Source organism: Chiloscyllium punctatum, chromosome 10 (assembly GCF_047496795.1).
Source record: "Chiloscyllium punctatum isolate Juve2018m chromosome 10, sChiPun1.3, whole genome shotgun sequence".
Lineage (NCBI taxonomy): Eukaryota > Metazoa > Chordata > Chondrichthyes > Orectolobiformes > Hemiscylliidae > Chiloscyllium > Chiloscyllium punctatum.
In genome coordinates, this window is record NC_092748.1 from 94907718 (window position 1) to 94925710 (window position 17993).

Consider the following 17993-nt stretch of genomic DNA (forward strand, 5'->3'; position numbering starts at 1 on the left):
CCCACATGAGAAATTCACATGTCAAGTTCAAGCACATGGGATTGTGGGGAGCGTGCTAACATGAACACAGAACTGGTTGGCAGACAGGAAATGAGAATTAGGAATAAGCAGGTCTTTTTCAGATTGACAGCCAGTGACTTGTGGGGTACTGCAAGGATTGGTGCTTGAACCTGAGCTATTCATGATACATTAATGATTTAAATGAGGAAACTAAATGTGGTATCTTCAAGTTTGCAGGTGACTCTTGAGTGGCTGGGTGAATCTCTGAGGAGGAGACAGAGTTCCTTCAGTCTAATTTTGACAGGTTGAGTGAGTTAGCAAATGCATGGTAGATTCAGTCCAATTTGGATAAATGTGATTTTCGACTTTGGCAGCAAAAACAGGAAGGCCAATTGTTATTTAAGTGCCAATAAATTGGGAAATAGGGAGGTGCCTTGAGATTAAGGTGTCCTTGTATATGAAAGTAATCTGTTGAAGAAGGCAAGCAGTTGACCTTCATAGCGAAAGGATTAATGTACAGGAGTGGGGATGTGTTGGTGCAGGTGAGACTATACTTCGACTGTTGTGTGTGGTTCTGGTCTCCTTAATTGAGGAAGAATGTTTGGCTGTGGAGAGAATAGAGCAAAGGTTTGACCAACTGATTCCTGGGATAGTAGGATTGCCATATGAAGAGAAGCTGGATCAATTCGGACTATATTCACAAGTGTTTGGAAGAATGAGGAGTATCTCATAGAAACCTATAAACTCCTAACAGTACAAATGCAGGAAGGATGTTCTCGATGATCAGGAAGTGCAGAACAAGGGGTTGCAATTCAAGTAGATAGGATAGCCATTTCGGACTGAGTTGAGAAATTTCTTCACCTAGAGTGGTGAGCATTTAGAATTCTGCCAGAGTAGTTGAGGCCAAAATATTGAATGTTTTTAGGAAGGAGTTAGATATTTTTGTTGGGACTAAAAGGATCATAGGTATTTGGAGAAATTAGGAACAGTGTACTGACTTGAATGATCAGACATGATCATATTGAATGACCGAACATGCTTGAAGGGCAGGTTGGCACACTAGTTTTTGTCTCACATCTTCCATCATTGATAGTGGGGCATCAGGCATTCTGTCTAACAGAAGCATGCAAAAACACATGTAAGTCATTTGTATCTCCTTAGTTGAAAACAAGTTCATCACATTTGTTCCTGTACTGCTGTCTTGAATACTATAATGTGAACTAAATGCGTTTAGATACGAAATGAAATCGAAACAACCAAAAATAGAGATAAAGCAAATTACTTAGGTCTTGTTGATATCTTTTAATCAAATTGTTTCAACACAATCTCCACTGGTGAATATTTGAAGAAACACAAATTCCTGATTCTATTTGCAAAGGGTTCTTTTGTTAAAAGTTTTATACTTTAATGGGGCAATCAAGCTGCTTCTGATTGAATGTCTGTTAATGATTGAATTGATATATGTACATCACTGTATCCAAGTGTTAGTTTGTATTGATTAATTTAATTTAATTTATTGATTTCAGTATTTTTACTCCAGGGCAGTGCCTTTTCTGTGGTGCCCCTCTGTATGGCTTATTCTACATCCAGTGGTCACTTGGAGCGTTATGAAATCTCCTTCTCCCCTCTAAGAACTGGGTTCAAAAGTTTTTCAAAGCTATAGAATTTTTTTAAAAATTCCTCTGAGATAAATTTTAGCGAACTAAATGAGTCTGGTTTACATTTTTATTTGTTCATTGTATCTGGGGCATCGCAGGCTAGGCCAACATTTGTTGCCCATCACTAAGTGCCTAGATCTTGAGGACATTTTAGAAATCAATTTGTCCAAGTTCTGTAAATGCTATGTTTTAAACCTGCAGAGGGATATGAAGGTGAGTAATTTCTTTGGTTCAAAAGTAAAAGAGAGAGGCAGACAACGTAAATAAAAAATACTTCATTTAAATAAAAAACAGGAGCAGGAGTAGTCCATTTGGATCACTCAAGTCTGCAACTCCATTCTATATGATCGTAATTGGTGGTTATAAATTCTTCATAATGTAAATATTTTAAGCTGTGAATTTGATATATTGACTTTAGGTACTTGGGATAATTATTCTCTTGTACACAAATTAGTTACTAAAATTAAGCAGGCACCAATATCTTGGTTTGAATGCTTATAGAATCATGGAATTTAACAATCAAAAGAAGGGTTCTCAACACAGTGTGCTGAATTACACCAAGACTCCACTAAGTGTCAATTTCAGGGCATTTCATGAAGGGTTTCTGTCCATACTCTAGTGAGTTAGCATGCAGTTTTCTGCAGCTTGCTTTATTATGCACAATGCTTTTATATTGTGCGCTCACCCATGGTAGAAGCACCCGCCACTTCTGGGAGCTCCTAGGATTCCTGGTGCCAGCACCATGTGTAAAGTCCAACCAAACACCAGGTCAAGAGCTGCCAGCCAGGAATAGCCTTTCAAAGATAAATTGAGCCTTCTGAGGGCACATAAGTGGCACGAGTGATACTTGTTGCAAACACAAACGAACATAAATGTATTACTATTTAAGGAACAAGCAATGCTGTTTACTCATCTTTCGTATCATACGATCCTTGAACCCTGACTAAGGGATGACTATTGTTTCCCCAATGTCCACTGCAGCTTAACAACCTCTCATTCAATGTAGACCATCATGGACAGGAAAGGCATCAGTTGAAAGCCTTCAATTTTATTCAGTGAGCAAGTGCATAACCTGATAAAAACGGCATTTGCTGCTGGGAACAGATGGGGACTACTTGCCTTAAGAGAAGCAACAAATTTACAGTTCGTGTATGATCACTGCACCCGGCTCATATCTATTGAACTCCATGTCAATTAAGTTGTGTGTGGTTTATTGCACGTAATGCTGCAGCATGCTGTCTTATAGAAGCTGCTATTTCTCCTGCTCTATGTCCTCACATTCCTTCTCCGATGTGTTGCCATTCTCTGAGCTCTTCAGAGTCCATTGCATATCCTCATTGCCTGCTCCACTTGTACACAGCACAGCATGTTTTCATTAGTATCTTCATTTGCCAACATTACCCCCTCAACCACAAGCTGACAAAGAAGCTGTACCAATCATCATGCTGCATTGTCCTTCCCTGCTCCATCTAAATAAGAATATTTATGATCATCAACAGCCTCCTCCCTTCCACAGTAACCTATCTTCTCCAATGCACGATGGTCTCCCACCATTGCATATTAATTTCTCCCACTACACAATTATGTGTACTCTCTGTAACCCAGCACCCTGCCTGCAAACAAACAAAATTGATTTCCCCAGCTTCCTTACCACAGTAATGGTTCCTGATAAAGCACATTGAGCAGACCCCAGGACTGACCATGGCATGTCCCCACTGACCTATTTGGGTGGACTGATGAAAGATCAGGTTCCTAAGTAACCTTTCTACAGCTCTGGACTGGCTGACTACAAATTCCTGTAACTGATTGAACAGGACCTGTCAAGCTGACTGTGGGCCGATCCCCAGACTGTCATGATACGGAATCCCTGAGCCCAACCATACAGGGGAGCGAACTGACTGTGTCCTTGTCTGAGATAGAGCTCTGACCTTAACTACAGCAGCAGTCCCTTGTGACCTGAGCAAAGACTACTCCCCTTGAACATAGAGATGCAATCCATTTATTTGAAGTGTATTTTCTGTGTTTGCTGTTAGCAGATGCTCCAGGCATGGTACCATACAGCACCTTCTTGTCCACTTTCTTGACTGATCACTGATGCCAACCATGACAAGCTGCTCAGCTTGTGCTAAACAGTAAGGCAATGCTAGGTACTCTGAGCCTTTCAAGCACTGAAAATGGTGGCAAAGTACAAAAAAGGCTAGATAGGCTGTGAGCATCCAAGCAGGTATGGTGAACAAACTAAGAGCCCTGACATTCACCAGGTCCAATCGCTCAGGTCGCTGTTTGTCCCTGTGTGCAAAGTATATTGGCAGCTGCAGTACATTAAAGGAGATGGTGCGCTACAAAGTGCAGCATATAAGTGGAGAGTTGTATTATAACTGAGTCAGAGATGTGCCATGATGTGGTGAGGCTAGTACTTGCCCACGGCTAACGTCTGTAGGTGAGGGTTTCATTAAGTCACAGCCTGTGGAGTGTGCCCTGACATGTCAGGGACTGCTGTTCAGGATGGAGACCCAGAGGAGCAAATGACGAGCAGGAGGCACCAGGTTCTCTTTCTGACTTTCATGTCAGGAATTGTTGCTGTCTATTTTTTCTCTGATGCATGGGAGACAGCATATAAATGAGGCAAGATTATGTACTAATGACATAAATGCTAGCAATTAGATGTCTTGTCATTCCAAGCTTTTGTGCAGAATCAGGCTTCTTTCCCTCAACGTTGAGGACCTTATTTCTCTCAACATTTTCCCAATTGATTTCCCATTGCCCACGTCATTCAGGTGCTGAAAAAGTTCAACCCATTGTGTCCAGGCTGGGTGTCTGCAAGAGCAGCTCAGCTGGTGCCAGTCCGCGCATTTTCCCTGTAACCCAGTCCTTTGTTTCATTTCTTGTGTCAATCCAATTCCTTTCAAAAGCAATGATTGAATCTGTCTTCCCTGCATTCACAATTAGTACGTTCCAGGATAATCATATGCATTACATAAGAGTTCATTCTTGTGTTATGGTTAGTTTTATTGCCAATTATCTTGAATCAGTGTACTCTGATTCTTGAATATTTTAATTCTGATAGTGGTATTTACAGAAGAAACTTAAGGGAGGAAAATTAATATCTGTGGCATAGGTGAACTCTGGAAATGTCTTATTTCAAAAACTTCAGTGATGAAAATGTGTTTTAGTTCTTAATGGTGTCAGAAATTGAATTGTCTCTCCCTGTTGGCAAAAAAAGTAAATCTTCAGAGTTTTGTAGCTTCTAAGACCAATGCAATCATAGTAAAACATTGAGAAAAAAGACAATGATTAAATAGTATTTTATCCAGATTTTTTTTTACATTAATTTTTTTGCTAAAATGACTGTTCAGAAGATTTTTTTTTGCTTTCTTTTTGCATTAGTTGGTTTAATGTAAATTGTACTGACAAATCACAGAAGAGAAAAATAATGTGTCTGTTGATTCAAATTTCTTCCAGCAGGTGAGTCCAGCCCAAGATGTCTCTCTTTCAAATGCTCCAGTAAACTCCCATCCAGGAACAATATTGCTGTCTGAGGGATCTCAAACTGCCCTTCCCCCTTTCCATGATCTGTCTGGTGACCAACATCAAATGGGACAGGTTCAAGGTCAGCAAGGCAGAGAAGAAGCCCGCACTGTGGGTCCCCATGACCCTTCTGTTGATGCTATATATAAAGCTGTGGTGGATGCTGCGAGCAAAGGAATGCAAGTTGTGATCACTACAGCAATGAGTAGTACTTCTCAAATGAGCCCAATCCCAGCCCTGAGTGCCATGAGTGCCTTTACTGCCTCCATTGCAAATCCTGTGAATCTTTCCAATGCAGTCAATGCAGTGATTCACGGGAAAAGACTTTCCAGCATGGAGATTGACAACCGGCTCCACAGTCAAAACATTCTCGCAAGTAGACATGCCAGAGGTGTAAAGTTGAGAAAAAGTACTGAACAAGCAAAAATTACTCCTGAGGGGGAAGGATTTGAGTACTTCAAATCACCAGGTCACAACACGCCTAAAAAACAGTGGGAAACTGAGCAACTTGCAGCTGGCGATACAACAGTGTGGAAATGTGAGAAGTTTCTCGAACACTCTGGGCAGGTAAATCATAGTCCCTCTGTGGACAGGATACCTTCTTTTCATGGAGAGCAGACTGATGGAGTGTTACAGCAGAAAAACTGTCACTTGGACAAAAGATTTGTTGAGGATGGTTTTAAATTTAATAGTCAAAAAAGACACATTGTTAACATTAAAGAAAGACTAGAGAATACTTTGGAAAGATGCACACACATCAATGGAAACCGGTCTCAACAGAACAGGAACTTTAGTGAGTTGCTAACAGCACCTAAGCAAGAACTTGCCATAGAGGAGCAATCTCCAAGCTCCTCGGCTAGTTTGGAGGGAATGCCAGGTTCTTTGGCACATGACTATATTCAGTACAACGGAGATTACAGTTCGGAAAACATTAATGGTTGTGCTCCAAGTCCTTCAGACACTAAAAGTATCAGCAGCGATGAGGATTTGAAGATTCCAGATTCTCCATCTAACGAATTAATACACTATAGACCAAGGACGTTTAATGTTGGTGACTTGGTCTGGAGTCAAATAAAAGGATTTCCTTCATGGCCAGGAAAGTTGGTGAGAGAAGATGAAGTCCACAATTCCTGTCAGCAAAACTCTGAAGAGGGAAAGGTAAATAATACAGTAAGAAAAAAATTGCACATGTCAGTTTTCACTGTGGTATATAATTGACAGTTTTCTGCAGTAGCCATTTTTTATTACTTTTCTATAATTAAATTAACAATTGACTTTTAAGTAGGAATAGATTTACCAACTTCAATTGATTTTTTAAAAATTTTGGAGCCAAGTTAACTGATGTTTCTGTTGCTGAATTTCTTTCCAAAGGAAATGATAGACTCACTTTAGGGCATTAAAGGTTTTTCAACTATCACTTATCAATATAAGCAAACATTACCACTTACTGACTGCAAATAAGTCCAATTTAAATTTAATACTAGCATCTGTTCTTTAACAAATATCAACTACTATTATTAAATATATCTATTTACTCTTATGTTCCAAAAAATGGGAGAAGAATAACATTGATATTCTATGTGAACACTTGAATTATATGTGAACCTTTCAACATATTAAATGTCTTAAGAAGTTGACAGAAGAGAAATGGAATGTACAGAGCAAAATATTCAAAAGTGATTGAAAGCTTATAGCAAAAATGTTTTGATGAGGGGAGAGTGTATCTTTAAGGCCATCCTGAAAAGGACCAAGTCTGATGAAGACTGTGCCAGCAGTGGGACAGTGGAGGAGAGTACATTGATCAAGGGGTATTTGACTGAGTAGCACAGATTATAATTTAGGCCTAGGTGGTGAATGGATGCATAAACGAGAATTTTGAATTCATTGCGTCAAAAATGAGTTATGAAGACAAAAGTGAAAGAATAGTAAAAATGAACGTTGAGTACGGCAGTGGCATTGAAGTTTTGGTCAGGCTACAAAGGGGAGCGCATATGAACAGCTTCGTCTGGAAATAACTAAAGTGCAATTAAGACTTTTAGTAGTAATGAAAGTAGTGGGTGATGCTGTAGAAGTGGGTGAAAGAAGTTTTGTTTGTCCAAAAATTATGCACTATCGATTTTAATCTGAGCAAGGGAGGGAATTAAAATGAACTAAGTGTGGAGATTGTGGATGAATGGCCATCACAATTTGTGGAAGTTCCAACTGATTCATGGTTTAATGGTGGATAATCTAAAAATCAAAGAGTGGCACTGACACTGGTAGTTGGAAGATTTTGTTGGTTGCATCTAACCTATGTGACCCTTCCCTTTGAATAGTTTCATTGACAGAGAACTCAGAATACAAGTTCACAATATACCAGAAGTAACTATGCAGGAATGCTTGGAGAAGCTGCTGCTGAGTGACCTGCATTTCATCCTATAACGTAGTAATGATCTGCCTTCTTAGATCACTACAATCTGTAATTATGATTAGGAGGGAGTTCAGGATTGCAATAAAACAATAGTGTGAAACATTCTATGGAGGACACCATGAAACAAAGGCCACAGAAGAGAATAGGTGAGAAACCTTATCAAATGTCATAGAAAGTGCAAGTCAGCAAAACTACACTATGGGTAATTTCACCCAACATAGTCTAATGGACATGAATGGGCCTGAGAGTAATGAAAAGAATTCAAATGGGTAATTATGGGACAGACAACTGTGTGTTTAAGACTTGGAAAGAGAAACAAAGAACAGGTATGGACCATCGGGTCGAAAAGCTGAGAGTTCAAACTTAGCATTTTGAAAATAATTAATCTTGACAATTTTCGAGAAAGAAAGAGTATTTCCAAAGGCAATTTCAGTAAGCCTTCAGAAAAGAGGCAGGAGTGTGCAGCTTAGAGTTGGTCATGGAAGGGATTGGAGGAATAGGAAGTATATAATTAGACTTTTTCATTGTCGAATTGGTTACACTGATAATGGGATTTCAATAAATGTGGTGCATATTGCAAGCGGGCATCAGAGCCGCCCCGCATTTGCCACGGGACTATGCCTACATTGGTAAAACTATAGGAATTCATTTTGTGTTTTAAACGGCAGCCGCAGCTTAAACCCACAGAACTCAGCAGCTGCCGGTCCACCCATGTGACCGGGAGATGGGAGCCAGAGGACAGATCAAATCCACACTAGGCCAGACACTAACCATGACTCATAGACCGAAACTCCGGAGCTAATTAATATGGAGACCCATCTCCTAATCAAATCAAGAGACTGACTGAAACACACCCATATTCATCAATACAGAACCATCCTGACACAAAGGACAGGCTTCCACCTGACAGGAACAAACAGACTCATACACACCAGCACCCCAAGGGAACAAAGGGGGGGTGCTAGCCTCCAGCCCTCAGAGAGAGAGAGAGACAAGCAATTAGTACCTGGACCCGTTTACATAATACAATTAGCACCCTATTGTGTGTACACTGTAACTCTCCTGGGACGGCAGGAAACCTACCATTTGCACCTACTCCAGCGATGATGGGGAACTATCATCCCATTCATACTCAAAATCCTCACATCCTGACAAAGAAAGGTATATAATGTGCAGCAGCGCGCAGGAACAGCAGAACAGCCGAGATTCGGACCTCGGTTGGTCTCCTCCGGTGTTACTGTATCAATAAACGTTACCGATTGTTGAACTGCACTCTGGGCTCAGAGTGATATCACTTCATCCGCGCTAACAATTGGGGGCTTCGTCCTGGTTAATGACGGCTGCTGGATCCCTGCGACAGCACTGGGTGAGTATCTTTACTCTTTTACTTCTCGCGTAAAAGTCTCCCAGTGCCCCGCGACGGACTTCACTGCCGACCGTTATCTGAACCTGTGAACAGAGTGAGTCCAGCAGTCGTGTAACGGTAGAGTACTCTTTAAAAGTGTGTGTGAGTGATCCTTCACGGGTGGGCGATTGGGGTCACGGAACACTAGTAAATGTGTGCGTGATTATTATTATTGTCGTTTATTGCTAATGTGCTACTGTGACTGACTGTCTATCCTTGGTCCGACGACTTTAGGTGCAAGACCCTGAAAGATTGACCCCCCCCCCACCGTTTAAAAACCGACCAAACAAGCCTTCCTGGTTGACCTCTGCAGTGGGAGATAGGGGACCCCATTGTACGTTGAGCTCGGTTTTAGCACCTTCCTTGCGTAAGCGGTAGAGGTTGGGAGGTCTGTGCGCGCGCTACAAGAAGGGAAGTCCTCCAAACCAGCCTGAGACGCGGAGCCTCTGGGCCAAGCGACGGTTACGCACTCTGCCCATTAACTTCGCGGTCCCAAGGTGTTGGCCTCTGCAGGATCAGGTGCGGTTAGGTCTGCGTTCACGCCCAGTGTTCGCGGGGTATACACGGCCGCTGAACGTCAGGCGGTGACAGAAAGACTCACGGAAACCCGGGGTCGCGCGCTCAGGAATCGACACGCGCCCCGTCTGTAACTATTCCCACACCTGCCCAGGTTGACCCGCGGGGCTAAGGTTCGACTAACAGGGAGTGGGCTCCCCGACTGGGAGATTAATAAGCTAGTGCCAGCGACATCCCGTAGCACGCCTGCTAGCTTTACTGTAGTTTAGCTTCTGTCAAGTTACACCCGCTGCGCCCCTACCATGGGTGCAAGCGTGGCTGAAGACCTAGATTGGGGGCCGGAGGGTTCCCTTACCCGTTTTATAGCCGACGAGAATAAAAAAGTTATTAAGGCTATGCTTCGCTCAGGCTGGCGACCCGCTGGATGTACAGCGCGAGTGGTGGGCCCGCCAGAAGAAAGATAGGTACGAGAAAGCTTGCGTCCTGCTGCTACAGGCACACGTTAGGCTTGCTGGCAAGGTTCAGCTTTATGTCCAAGACATGAAAAAGCAGGCCACAGAGCACCCAGAAGCCCAGCCACTTGCTGCCCATACGGTTTTACTGACCTTATCCAATGCGCCCAGCGCCCCGCCGTCCCCCACCTGGGACTGGGAGGGGCTCACGGACAATCCGGACACCCGGGAATCGCGCACGGGCTATGCCCGTGCAGCCCGGTGAAAGTTAAATATATCCCCGGGGGAGGGGAGAGGGGACGAACCGCGACCCTTGCCTATTACCCCCCCCCCCCCCCCCCCCCTGCTTAAGGTGACCTACATCTCCCTGGCCCGGGCGACACCATGAAACTTCTGGACAGGCTCCCCGCCCTTAAGCCTCGGCACAATAACGCTGAATTTTGGACGAGCCCCCAATTGTTAGCGTGGATGAAATGATATCAGTCCGAGCCCAGAGTGCAGTTCAACAATCGGTAACGTTTATTGATACAGTAACACCAGCGGAGACCAACCGAGGTCCGAATCTCGGCTGTTCTGCTGTTCCCGCGCACTGCTACACATTATATACCTTTCTTTGTCAGGATGTGAGGATTTTGAGTATGAATGGGATGATAGTTCCCCATCATCGCTGGAGTAGGTGCAAATGGTAGGTTTCCTGCCGTCCCAGGAGGGTTGCAGTGTGTACACAATAGGGTGCTAATTGTATTATGTAAACGGATCCAGGTACTAATTGCTTGTCTCTCTCTCTCTCTCTGAGGGCTGGAGGCTAGCACCCCCCCTTTGTTCCCTTGGGGTGCTGGTGTGTATGAGTCTGTTCGTTCCTGTCTGGTGGAAGCCTGTCCTTTGTGTCAGGATGGTTCTGTATTGATGAATATGGGTGTGTTTCAGTCAGTCTCTTGATTTGATTAGGAGATGGGTCTCCATATTAATTAGCTCCGGAGTTTCGGTCTATGAGTCATGGTTAGTGTCTGGCCTAGTGTGGATTTGATCTGTCCTCTGGCTGCCATCTCCCGGTCACATGGGTGGACCGGCAGCTGCTGAGTTCTGTGGGTTTAAGCTGCGGCTGCAGTTTAAAACACAAAATGAATTCCTATAGTTTTACCAATGTAGGCATAGTCCCGTGGCAAATGCGGGGCGGCTCTGATGCCCGCTTGCAATATGCATTCTCAGAAGGCATTCAATAATGTGCCTTACACAAAGTTTGTAAGAAAAATTCAGTTGTAGAAATGTAGAAAATGTAGACGGGCTAAATGACTGCTGATAAAATTGAGTGAGAGTTCTAATTAGTTTAACATCCAATTTTAGTCTCCATATATATACACGTGTGTGTGTCGATTATATCTCAATGACTTATATATCTAGATTTGGATGCCAACAGAGTGGGCAAGCTCAAAGGATGAATTAGTTGTTACAAAACTTTTATGGGACTGTGTATTTATTGTAATTTGTGCAGTTCTGGCTACTAATAAATCTCAACTCCAAAGACTCCAAATTTGAGGATGCAGCAGTGAGAATTATACCAGTGACATGATGAAAGTGAGAGATGGTGATTAGATTTTTGAAGATGAAAGCACGAAAAGCAGAGCAAAGAATCACAGTATGTTGGTAAAGGTAACAAAGTTGTGACTGGTGGCTGGCCAGAGTGGAGGAAAATGACTGTTGGTGAGAGAAGTATAGAATTCATTTTTAGGTGAAATTGTAATGGAAGATGTAGACGGAGATTTGAGTGAGTTGAGATTTCGATAGCCTTGTTAATTAATGATCAATACCTTGAAGAATGATAGATATCATATGACAGTTAAGCCAAGGGAATGACTAGGCATGTTAGGAGAATTATGCATAGAATGAAGGCAGTAGAGCAATTAGTTAAAGTAGCAGTAGGTGGCAAAGCAAGAGTTAAGTGTATTTGAATTTTTTTTCGAGCGTATGAAGGAAAAATAATCAAGCCATTTATTATATTTTAGAACAGAAAAGACTTTCTGCAGTTATAAACCCGCCTGTTCTTTTCTGCAGTGTTCTATTAATTTTCAATCCAATAGCCCTGCAGTTAATTTCCTTCAAATACCTGTCCAGTTTTATTTTGAGGTCTTTGATTGTCCATGAAAGTGGTGAAATGGAAGCAGTGTGTTGATGTTATTATCATGTATTACATTAAGTCATTCTTCCTTTCAGTCCCCCTGCATTTCCTGTCCAAAATCGTAAATCTGTGTCTGTTGGTCCTTGTACCATCAGCTCAGGGAAAATTCTTGTCTACCGTATTTAAGCCTGTCATAATAATGTACAGCTAACTTTTAAAATATTTCTGTATTCCACCAAAATATATTTTTTGTGGACTTGAGCAGATGCAATCATCTCATTTGGCTTTTCATGTACTTTTAAAATAATTTATGTAGTATTTTTAATAAGACTTTTAATATGCTGTTAAGTTGCAGAATGTGAAATTCAAATTGTCTTTTGAATGTGTAGCTTTCAGATTACATTTAACTTGTGCAATTGAAATTTGATGTGCTGCATTTCAACTCATACAGTTAATTTTACATTAAACATATAAACTTCATTTTACAGCTTTATAGCAAAAATGTTAACAGTTCAAACATTAAACTAGAAATTGTCAACATTGCTCATTGGTAGTATATACGGTATTTACCTTTTGTTCTTCACATGTTTAAGAATGTAATTAAGATCACAATGGCCAAGAATTATGAATAAAATTGCACTAATTTTATAACTTTGTTTACGCAGGTATCTATGCAATATATTTTGCATATTGTAAATGTAAAATCTTCCATGAACCAATGGATTTAGGCACCTTTATAGAACGTACTTTTGTTCAAAAAAAAAGTTTTGCTTCAGAAAAATATTTCCTCGTACAGAACAGTCTCGGTTATCCGAATCTCAGTTATCCGTATGTCAGGTTATTCAAACAAGATCTCAAGGTCCTGTAAAAACGCTATCCATTATCCAAACAATCCGTTATCCGAATGAAGTACTCCCCACTTGTCTCGTTCAGATAATCAAGCTTGTTCTGCATTTCACATTATCTATTTCAGCCGATGCTACATAACTGTCTCCATGCCTGGTTTGCTGCTCAAATCTTTTCTTGTGCCTTTAGTACCTACACACTTGACATTTTAAACTCTCACCTGGCTGGTTTTCCATGCTATATCTAAACTTGAGCTCATCCTGCCTAATTTTCACCAAATCTGATTCACCCCTAAACCCTATGCTTACTGATCTACATTGGATCTCTCTTAAGTAATTCCCCAATTTCAAAACTGGCATCATTTTTTTCAAAATCTATAACCTCATGCCCTCCTAATCTCTGGAATCTTCTCAGCCCAACATACTTCTGAAGTATCTTCTTTCCATTACTTTGAACCTCTGAGGATCACTGATATAAATTGCTCCATCATTTAGAAATATAGAAGTATAGAAAATCAGTGCAGGAGTAGGTCATTTGATATGATTATGGCTGATCATGTAATCTCAGTATCCCAGTCCTGCCTTCTCCCCGTACCCCTTGATCCTTTTAGCCATAAGGGCCATGTCCAACGCCTCCTTGAACATACCTAATGAACTGGCCCCAACAGCTTCCGGTGGTAGAGAATTCCACAGGTTCACAACTCTGAGTAAAGAAATTCTTCCTCAGTCCTGAATGGTTTACCTCTTATTCTTGTTTGGATTTCCCCAACATCAGGAACATTCTTCCCAAATTGAGCCCGTTCAGACCCATCAGGATTTTATATGTTTTCTATGACATCATCATGCCCTCCATATGTCAGTCCTGCCATTCTAGGAATTATTTTAGTAAACCATCACTGGACTTGCTCAATAGCAACAATGTCCTTCTTCAGACGTGGAAACCAAAACTGCACGCCGTACTCAAGGTGTGGTTCATCAAGGCCCTATATAACTGCAGTGAGACATTCTTACTCATATTCAAATCTTCTTGCTATGAAGGAGAGCATGCCCATTAGCATTCCTCACTGCCAACTGCACCTGCATGTCACCCTTCAGTGATTGTTCCACTATGATGCCCAGGTCTTGTTGCACCTCCCCTCTTCCTAAACTGCCACCATTCAGATAATCTGCTTTCCTGTTTTTGTGACCAAAGTGGTTAACCTCACATTTAAGCACATTAAATTGCATTTGTCCAAGTCACCCTGCAGTCTTTTAGCATCCTTCACACAGTGCAGAACGCTACCCAGCTTAGTGTCATCTGTAAATTTGGAGATACAGCATTCATTTCCTTCATCCAAATCATTTACTTTATATTGTGAACAGCTGAGATCCCAGCACTGAGCCTTGCTACACCCCACTTATCACTGCCTGCCATATTGAAAATTGGAAACAATAGCTTCAGTTAATAAGGCCCAAAGTTCTGGAATTCCCTCCTTAAACGGACTTCTTTGACCAAGTTGTTTTTGTTATGTTTCCTGATACTTCCTTATGTGGCTTCATGTCAAACTGTGATAACTTTCCCATAATGTTTTGGGGCATTTAGTGAAGCTAAAGGGGCTTTATATTATGAGTTGATATTGTGCTTGAGTGGGAACACAGTGCAATTACTCTATCCCACAACTGGTGAGTAACACTTAAATAACTGAAAATGACTTGAAAAATTTTTTTTTTGTTCCATTGCTGTGCAGTAATTGGTTTCATAGTGTTGATTTTAAAACATGCCCTTGTGTATCCTTTCACTTTGTTTTCCAATCAAAAACTTGATATTGAAAGCCTCCTCACAAAAGTAACAAACATATGCAACTAACAGAAACTACAGTGATGATATATTTAATTTGTGGATTGGACTGGCAATGACTGGCGAGAATGATGATTTTAAACTAGCTAAAATAATGGAAACTATGTTTGCACTGCATTAAGAATAATAATGCACAAATGTGAAATGAAATACAGAAAAAATTGGAAAGAAATAACATATCACCCAGCATTTGTAAAGAAAAGCAACAGGTTTGAAGGGCCACACAAATGAAAAGCTAATCTGCATCATCTGGAATCAGGACTACTTCCTGTATTTTTTTCAAAATGTAATGCATCATGCTTGGATTTTATTGAACCAGTCATCAATCTTCAAGAGTTAAAATTGTGGCTTTATTAAAAGAAAAAGCACTTTGTTCAGAATTTCAACATTTAAGCACAACAACAAACCTAGTCGGTAAATGCTGGAACGCCTTTAAACTTAATCAGAACGGACTCGGTAACAGTACATTTCTAAACAAAAAAAAATCTGCTTTCTGGATGATTTATTTCACCTGATTCAATATAAAAATTCCAAAACTCTGGTTTCAATTTTTGAAAGGTCTTGATCCAAGCATAGAACTTCTTGCCAGACTGGTTCATGTATTTATCAGGATTCAACTATATTGGTCTTCAAATATTGTTGTACAAACCTTCTGTTTCCTCAAATGATAGTTGGCAATGATTAACTATTGATTTTTGACAGGTTAAGTGCAATTATGCAGACATTAACCTGGCTTTTCGTAATTATTATAAACTGTATGATTGTGTGCTCTTTGGAGAGAATATTTTGGCCATAAACACAGAATTTTCCTCTTTAAGGCATGCCTTTTGAGCAAAATATTAAGCTGTGTCCTAATTACAGTGAATATTGACAGAGTATATTTCTGCTGCAGGACGGAGTCAATATGCTGTCCTGACTCGCAAATACCCCTCAATAGCAGATTGGTTTAGTGGGTTGCAATTATTTTGTGTCTTCTCACACTGACCTTGAAACCAGTTCATGTTGTGGAAGGAATTGTAAATTGGCTAACAGACTGATAGACTAAGGCATGAACTTTTATCTGTGGCAATTAACCATCTTTATGCTGACTGATTTTGGACCTTGGCTACATCAGAGATTTTGGGTTGTCAACTTCTCCCCTGCCTGAAGCACAATGACCTTCCAGTTAAACCACCACCAGTCATCTCTCTTGAATGAGAGAGCAGTACTATAGTCTGGTAGGACTACAGTGACTTTACCTTTTACCATGTAATAAGGAAGATACTAAGCATAGTCTGAACCATTTTTGAAATTGAACAGTTTTCTGTTAAATTCAGAAACTGATCTTTGTCAAAACAGATTTTAAATATCATTTTCAAAATCATTTCCATGGATACATTATGCATCTGCCTTTGTAGTCAGGTCTGGTTGCGGTATTTCCATAAAGGTGTTGCTTCCAAAAACTGAGTCAGCGCAAACTTGCCCCAGTGGCCTTTCTCTTGATCTCTTGCATTGCCTAATTCACCTTCACTTCAGATATAAAATTTCTTTACCGAGATTATGGGCCATTCACATGGCAGTTAGCTTTGTTCCACGAAAACAGCTTGCACTATCCTACCTCTTTAGTTTCTTCTGTGTTTTCCGCATGCTCCTCTCCATAAAACCAGCACCATTTTCCTTGATCACTTCTGGCTCATCTCCAGATCATCCAACTACTACTTGATTCCACATGCACTAACATTAGACAAACGTTCAATGTTTTATAAATTTCTTTCAAAAGAACTGTCATGACTTTGTTTTCAAAAGAAAACTTCAATAGTTTTATTGTAGCCTGGTTTCCAATCTCATTAATATTTCAAATACTTGAATGCATTGTTACATCTAAATATACATTCACCCTTAATATGGTTCCAGTCTGTGGCACTGAAATATTCCTCGATTCAAATTGTTCCAGTACAACTACAACACTGGCATCTGCCAAAATACCAAATGTCTCCTATTCAGCTCATAAAGGGTAGAACTACTTCAATCCAGCCAAATATAGTTAAGGTGGGAGCGATTGCCCCTGACATTAGGGTAAGATTTACAGTTTTATTAGGCCCGAGCAAAATTGAAGTTGATGGGAGTCAGGGTGGATTCTCCATTGGCTAAAGTAATACCTAGCGCAAAGAAGCACAGTATGACGATGGAAGCCAGTTTTTTCATCTTTGAGATATTACTGTCAGAAGTTCCTTTGCACCTCACAATGACCGTTGTTTGCAGTGTTCAGTTACATTCCCAATTCTTGAGATAACAAAGCAATCCGTGACTGCTTGGACTATTAAGTGGCAAGTAGCATTTGTACCACACAATTGCCTTGCAATTAGTATCTATAGCAAGCATCTAGCCCTCCTCCCTATGAAACTGAATGATGTTTTCATTATTGAATCCTTCACTGTCAATGTTCTAGGAGGGTTATCGTTGACCAAAAAACTAATTGAACTACCACATGAATACTCTTGAATTCATTTATGTGATGAGAGCATCAGTGTCTGGGCCAGAATTTACTACCCCTCCCTGATGCCCACCAGAGAACAGTTCAGAGTCAACCACACTGCTGTGATCTAGATTCACTTTTAGACAAGACTGGGTAAAGATGGCACTTTCTTTCAAGGACTTCATTGAATCAGATGGGTGTTTACAACAATCAACACTGGATTCATGGTTGTCGTTACACTTTTTAAATTCCAGGTTCTTAATTCAAATTCCACTATCTACCATGACAGGATTCAAACTCAGGTCCCCAGAAAATCACCTGGGTCTCTGCATTAATAGTCCAGCAATAATAGCACTAGGCCATAGCCTCTCCCTTGTTATTGTAATCAGGAGAAGCAGTGTATAACTCAATTGACCCTAAACATTTCCACCAACTGCAAGGGCACAAGTCTGAAATATGATTAATTGCTTGTGGCCTGCTTAGATGAGTGCAGCTTCACAAACAGAGTTCTGCACCATCCAGCCTAAAGTAGCCTGCTTGATAAAGACTCAAAAGATGCCACCTTAATCATTCTGTGGAACATAACTGCAGTATAAAAGTTGAACTATAACAATACGCCAAAACTTCATTGCCAATGCATCCCAATTCCATGTAACCTACCATGGTAATAGAGTAAGATTACTGAAAACGAACCTTCTAGCTCAGTGAGCAAACCTACATTCAGAATGTGAACCTGAGCTACACATCTTCTCAAAACTTGCTAAGGTTGAA

General features: G+C 40.8%; 1 protein-coding gene across 7 annotated transcripts in view; it reads left to right on the forward strand.

The window, feature by feature from the left end:
• Window positions 1-17993, forward strand: part of mbd5 (methyl-CpG binding domain protein 5) — a 233658-nt gene that overhangs the window by 191538 nt on the left and 24127 nt on the right. For 5 of the 7 annotated variants that reach the window (XR_011961715.1, XM_072579754.1, XM_072579753.1 and 2 more), the window contains one exon: window positions 5121-6344. Coding sequence is in view for 6 of the 7 variants with exons in the window: in XM_072579754.1 (XP_072435855.1) it covers window positions 5121-6344 (1224 nt within the window). In the remaining variant the exon portion in view is untranslated. The remainder of the gene's footprint in view (window positions 1-5120; window positions 6345-17993) is intronic. The other 2 variants (XM_072579755.1, XM_072579757.1) reach the window with 1 other exon arrangement.